At 35.6% G+C, this 7,269-nt stretch overlaps 1 protein-coding gene across 1 annotated transcript; it reads left to right on the forward strand.

The window, feature by feature from the left end:
- The first annotated feature begins 749 nt into the window (after window positions 1–749).
- Window positions 750–4,452, forward strand: LOC128015144 (barH-like 2 homeobox protein). The gene is made up of 3 exons (XM_052598825.1): window positions 750–1,677; window positions 2,951–3,176; window positions 3,844–4,452. Exons 1-3 carry the CDS (start codon window positions 1,125–1,127, stop codon window positions 4,154–4,156), a joined length of 1,092 nt encoding a protein of 363 aa, XP_052454785.1. The 5' UTR covers window positions 750–1,124; the 3' UTR covers window positions 4,157–4,452.
- The last annotated feature ends 2,817 nt before the right edge of the window (window positions 4,453–7,269 follow it).

The raw sequence follows: 7,269 nt of genomic DNA on the forward strand, positions 1-7,269 counted from the left end.
CACATTTCACTGTCTCTGTGCTATTAAAAGAATAATTGACACAATATTGTTTTGCCAATAGGGATTATTATTGTGAGGTTTGCTTTTGGGGAAATATAAACTGCAAAGAAAGAAAGAAAGAAAAAAGAAAGAAAGAAAGAAAGAAAGAAAGAAAGAAAGAAAGAAAGAAGGAAAGAAACAGTAGCCTATGTAATGAATGAATACTAAACAAGTAAAAAATGCAATAATTAAACAAAGTTCTTAGCTGAATAAACCCTTTTGATATTATTTGTTAATTGATATATTTACATTTTAATTTACAGAATAGGAATGTTGTAATTACAGTTTCATTGCTTAGTCGCTGGGCAATATTAGTAAACTAAGGCGTAATTTTTTTGCATTTATTTTTCGGAACATCTAGTAATTTCACGTTGTTGTTGTTTATTACTGCGTGCGTGGTAATTAGTTTTAGCAACAAGCAATATGTGTAACATGCACACAATGATGTAAAGTGTTACCATAAACGTATTTATGTCTAATGAAGATGCAGTCTGAGACATTGTAGCGGAGGGAAGGTTTCAAAAGAGCATTGCGGAATCAGTGAGTGGCTCTAAAGTGTACGGATGAAGTAAAAATCGCTGATTGGACAGACGCGTGACCACGTAACCAATGAGAGGAGAGATGGGGAACACGAGGAGTGTGTTAAAATAAAGGAGAAAATATGACGTCAATATAGGAAGTCATTGTAGAGCAACACTACAACGATTAGTGGCAAAAGGGAGCGTGATGTCGAGGAGTTAGAGCATCCCAATCTCTCCACATCTCAACTTTGAAAGAAAGTTTAATAACCATAACAAAAGGACGTGGACTACACAGATCCACTTGCTTTCCACATTTCACCTTGAATGTAACAACACCTTGGAGAGCCGGCTATATTTCTCTTTTTCTTTGCCTTAAGTGCAAGGATTTTTATTTGCGCGTAAAAAATGCGTATTTTGTACTTTCTCGTGGATTTTTATTGCGTTAACCTTTGAGCTTTGTTAGTCGTTTCGTTGATTCCTATTAAGTTTTTCTTTATTCTTTTACAAAATTGTACAGGGAAGTTGTTATGAAGACGACTTAAGTGCTCATTCTTTTCTTGTACTATGGAAGGATCCAGTGGGTCTAGTTTCGGAATAGACACTATTTTGTCCTCAACCAATTCTGGCAGCTCAATACTGATGAACGGAGATTTTCGCCTCGGTGACAGAACAGCGGATTTCAGGAGCCAGGCGACCCCATCACCATGTTCGGAGATAGACACTGTGGGAACAGCCCCCTCATCCCCGATCTCAGTTACGATGGAGCATCCCGAGCCGCATCTGGTCCAAGACAGCCTTCAGCATCACCATCACCATCACCATCATCACCATCACAGTCAAGCTCAGAGTTTGCAGCTTTCACCCCAGCCTCATCCGCTCGGTCAGGCTGGCTGTGCCCCCAGGACTGCAACCTCCTCCTTTCTAATCAAAGACATTTTGGGCGACAGTAAACCGCTAGCAGCGTGCGCTCCTTACAGCACCAGTGTACCATCTCCACATCACAGCCCCAAAACAGAGAACGGAACCGCCCCGGACGGCATCAGGCCCAAACTAGAGCAAGATGAAAACAGAAGCAAACTGGACAGAGATGACATTCAGAGCGATTTAAAATGTAACGGTAAGAGTGCGTTTTACATGCAAAATAAATAAATACATTATTAAAACTTAGGGTAGACCTTTAGATCACAGTATCCGTTTGATATGAATACTTTTTGGTAATAAAACTGAATCAGTTATCAATAACCGTTTGAAATGCAGAAGAATTGTCAAAATACACGTTATTGTCAGTAGCCTACTCAGTGCTTACACAAGTAATATAAACATTGCATCTGTAAAGCGAAACAATATATATATATATATATATATATATATATATATATATATATATATATATATATATATATATATATATATATATACACACACACATTAGCAAATATATTACAAAAATATCGAAAAAACATTTAAATATCTCGAGAAACTTTTCTGTGTTGTTTATATTGCAAATCTAAGCTGTGAGTTTAAAGAAGTATCTTCTTCACTGTGAATTAAAGAATTATGGAATTCTTCACAACTAATTGTTCACGCGCACATTAACATAAATAAATAAATAATATCTCAATTAAAACGGATTTTGAGACAAAACATAGATATTTCTTGACTGGCCTGTAACAGTAAACGTTGTGAACCAACCGCTTAAACTACATGCATTGAAAGGTACAAAACACCCATAACATTTTACTTTTATTATAAAAAAAGACGTCCATGTTAAAGCTAAATAAAAGGTGTTTTTTTTTTTTTTTTTTTTTGGTCTGTAATTTCATTAAGAACCAGTATTACAATACAAAAACAATATTGGTAGCCGGTCACTGAGGTTATTCTCTGATATTAACATAACAGATGTAAAGGCTGGTAAATTTTGCCCGGTGTGGGATCCTCCCTAGTGAGTCAATTAGAGAGATTATTGTTCTTCCTTGAGGGGGGATCACGGAGCCCAGCAAAAACTGCTACAAATACAGATAGACTGACATATCGATCCTGCTTTTTTGCTGTAATATATTCATATGCGACATACCTAATTTCTTTTGGAGACAAACGTATATATTTTTGTTTTCCTGGTATTAGATCCCCCCCCCCCCCCCATAAACACCCTGACACTCATAATATAAAGACGAAATAATCAGACCATATTTAGATTTGCGTATGTAATCGAGGCCTAAAACAATCACAAGTCACAAAAATAAACATTTTAAACAGTAAGTACTCAATTATTAGAATGTTTTCTAATTTTTAGTAAACTCACTTAAATAAAATAGAAATGGACACTTTTGCCATTTTTAAATAACTAGGCCTACATTTTCCTTATATTTCTATTATGCTAACTTCTTTAGGAACAAAAGAAGAGGGCGATCGGGAAATTTCTAGTTCGAGAGACAGTCCGCCAGCCCGATCCAAAAAACCTCGAAAAGCGCGGACGGCCTTCTCCGACCATCAACTTAACCAGCTGGAGCGCAGCTTCGAGAGACAGAAATACCTCAGCGTGCAAGACCGCATGGACCTGGCAGCAGCCCTAAACCTCACAGACACACAAGTCAAGACCTGGTACCAAAACCGACGGTAAGTTTCCAGATACCATCTATGAAAGTTTTTAGATTGTGCAAGCATTTCATCTTTATTTTACATATAGCTACATTTGAATATTTTATTAGGCTATTATTATTATTAGCCTACTATTATTATTATTATTATTATTAAGCAAACTTTTAATAGCCTGAATGGCTTAACAAATGATTTTAACATTCGGTCTGAAATCGCATTTTACAGCTTTGTCATATTAAAGAACTGCAAATTATTTGATTGCAATTTGCTGTTCATGAAATTTATACTTAAGGCAACGCATTTTATTTTATTTTTAAATTCAATTTGTATTAGATGTTTTAGCTATTATTATATATTTATAATAACAACGAATTTTGGTCATGCTGTTTACTTTTGTAGAAAGTTCACAGAATTCGAAATGGATCGGAATTCACAATTTGCCCAGATTTAATCGAAAGCAACACCAAAAAAAAAAAAAAAAAAAAAAAAAAGAAGAAGAAAAAAGAAAATCATTATTCTGATGTATTTTACAAATCATTTTGGCCGTACGGTTTTATGAAGTTTAGGCGTAGCCTATTTGTTTTGTACCAGAATCCAAAAGTAGCGACTTCTCGATCAATCAGGTCCAGAAGGAGCCATGTGGAGAGTTTAATAATTGATTTCTTGAATTTTGATCTCACTGTAGGACGAAATGGAAGAGGCAGACGGCTGTTGGATTAGAACTGCTGGCTGAAGCTGGAAATTATTCGGCCTTACAGAGAATGTTCCCATCTCCGTATTTCTACCACCCGAGTTTATTAGGCACCGTGGACAGCACGACAGCAGCCGCCGCCGCTGCTGCCATGTACAGCAGTATGTACCGGACTCCATCCGCACCGCATCCATCTCTCCAGAGACCGCTCGTCCCGAGAGTGCTCATTCACGGCCTGGGGCCCGGGGGACAACCGGCCCTAAACCCGATAGCAAACCAAATACCGGGCACACCGCATCCTCGGTAAAACGAAAGGACACTGAGAGACAATTATATCACACGTGATGTGACAAACTATGCTGAACTTTCACAAGACGCATTTTTTCTCCAACACTGAGAGACGATTTTATCGAAGAAAAAGATGTATTATTTAATATGGATCATTTCTGACAAATAGGCCAAACTAAACCAGACGAGCCTGTGACCGTGACAGTAAAAGGACTGTTCATTGTCAGATTGTTTGTTTTGTCTTTTTTTGGTACAAATACGCTTATAAATTTATTAGAGTTAAAGAAAGGATGAAATAAAGACAAATGATAAAAAGCTAATGCCAGACGCTTTCTCTCGAAAGGGGCCATGGTTAGCCTACTATAGGACCGTTTTGGGGCTGTTCTGTTGTTTGAAAAAATACAGAGTTTACAATTTGATTCCATAATTGCACACAATTAAAGAAAGGTACGCTACATTATTGTGAATGATTTTTATCATCACCCGTGTTGTTATTATTATTATTATTATTATTATTATTATTATTATTATTATTAAACCTGGATTAAAGGAGAGAGAAAAAACATACAATTTAAACATCTAAATCTCTAATATATAATTATATAACTCCAGTTCTTCTCGGAACTTGTAAATGATACAGCATATCATACAACATCAGTTTAAGAGGAATCAACAAAGATATTCCTTATTTTTATTATTATTTTTAATTGTATGGTAGCGTATATAGACTTCACTTTTAGTGAACAAAACCTGAGTTCTTTGTAAACTCTATAAGCCCGTCTGAACTCATTAGCATAGGCGTGCATTCAAGTGAGGCTCGGGACCGGTCTGCTGTGAGAATAGACGGGTTGACGCATTTGCTGTGGGAATGGCGAAGCTGCTCCCGGTCTGGCAGCTGTTCTGTGGGAGAACCTCCGCGGACAGACAGCAGGCGTGAGCCTCCTCAGCGTGAGTGAATTAAGAGAAACATGCCATATAAACAATTAAAGAACTCTGTAGAACGCTCCCGAGATTGATATGCGCTATTAGTCATTCGTTTTAATCAGCGACACTTGGGATAACGCTGTGAAGAACACAACCAAACAGAGAACCACTTTCTTCATTTAGCCTATTTAAAATAGCCTAGCGATTTAAACTTAACTATATATATATATATATATATATATATATATATATATATATATATATATATATATATATATATATATATATATATATTCCGCTGTGTCAAATGGCTACTCCTTTAGTTCGTGCTGGTCGTACACTGAATAACACAGTTCCACACAGTTCTGATACTAAAACACTAATCTAATGAATAATAAGGTATCAATGGGTGGATGTGTATGAACGTTGTCTAAAAAGAACAAAAGGAATTTTAAATAGGCCTAAGGGAAGCAGCCAAATTAAAACGAGAAACAAACTAGCCAAAGATTACACAATACATGATACATGACCACAATAATTCATATCCAAGCATAAAACCATATATATATATATATATATATATATATATATATATATATATATATATATATATATATATATATATATTTATTGTACCATAGAAACTCAGCCCACCTTGGTCAGAACAATTTAGGACGGTTTACGCAAAATGAGAAAAAAAAAATAACGAGACGTAACTATAAGTAATCACGTGGGATATTTTAGGGGAATGTAATTAAGTGAACATTACAATGCTTTTCTTTTTCGAGCACGATAACGTCCCCTGGAGGACTGCATGTACTGCAGGATAGAATAGCCGCAGGGCGCGTTTGTTTGGGTTCCTCTAATTGGAGAATAGGCTGCTGATTTCTGCGCTGCTAAATTCTTATTAAAGCCAAGTTGACCTTTGTTATGTGGTTTGAAACTGTATGAGAAAGGCACGTCTTAATGTCTTATATTTTCTCCACAATAATAACAATAATAATAATAATAATAATAATAATAATAATAATAATAATAATAATAATAATAAAAAGTTAGGTCTATCTCAAAACTATATGCAAACAAAGCGTATAAGCTGCAAAATTCAGAAACACACGCACACACACTTAGACGACTCGGTGAGAAAAATGATCTAAGAGAAAAATGTTTCGAAACAAAGACACAAACGAAATTGTCAAAACTGTTAAGCTTTCGGATGTCGACAACTAACAAAGTTATGGATACCCTCTGTAGTTGAATTCTTTATCGTTCGCTTGCAAGATAAATTCGTTCAGTTGTGAATTTAATCTAGCACATTCAGCTGTAAAGCCATTTGGAGTCATTTCTAGATAAGTTGAAAAGCGTGTGTTCAGCTGCAAACTGTAGGCCTATTAAGTGGCATGAATGCACAATCGCCAAACTAACCTCATTGAACATGGGCCAATAATATAAGCTGCACATAGATGATCTACTTGCATTATTTTAATTGCTTAGAATGCCTTAAAGAACTGCCATATATTTTTGAATTGTTTTTCGTTAATTGGATATATTCAAAATGCATCAAAGCATATTTACATACGTTTAGTTACTGAAAAAGTGTCATATCCTAAGACATTTAATTTAATAAATAATAAAATAATGCACGATTAATGCAAATGAAGTAACCCAGACAATGTGTAAAGGTAAATTCCGACGTTCAACTCGGTTTTGCAATCATGACAAAGTGCCATTTTTAAACGCTTCTCTATTTTTAAGGCTAATCGACAGTGATATGGATGTTTAGACTATATTGAAAAAAACGAAAACTGTGCAAGTAAATCATTTGAGACGGACAAGATACCTCAAAAGTGCATTTCATAATTTTTGCATTCAGAATTCATTACAAACATTATGTTGACATATGTTGTTTCACTTTTCTGTGCACCACAAGCAAGTTAAGTGTGGAAACATTACCCTTATGCTGTATTGCTGAAAGTGTCAAATCAATTTAATTCATAGAAAGTGGTGCTTGATAGCAGCATCCTCCAAACTGTGGGGCAGTAAATGCTCAATTTACTCATTTTTATTTAACTTACGGTTAAAATTGACTTCCAAAGGGTGGGAATGAGGGAAGTCTGAGACTGGTAAGGAGCTAGGTGAGAGAAGGGGTGCTGAAATTAAAAGGGGATGTTCAGACCTTTCATTTACATGACACGCATTACAGGAACA

The sequence above is a fragment of the Carassius gibelio genome, chromosome A6 (assembly GCF_023724105.1).
Source record: "Carassius gibelio isolate Cgi1373 ecotype wild population from Czech Republic chromosome A6, carGib1.2-hapl.c, whole genome shotgun sequence".
Taxonomy (NCBI): Eukaryota; Metazoa; Chordata; class Actinopteri; order Cypriniformes; family Cyprinidae; genus Carassius; species Carassius gibelio.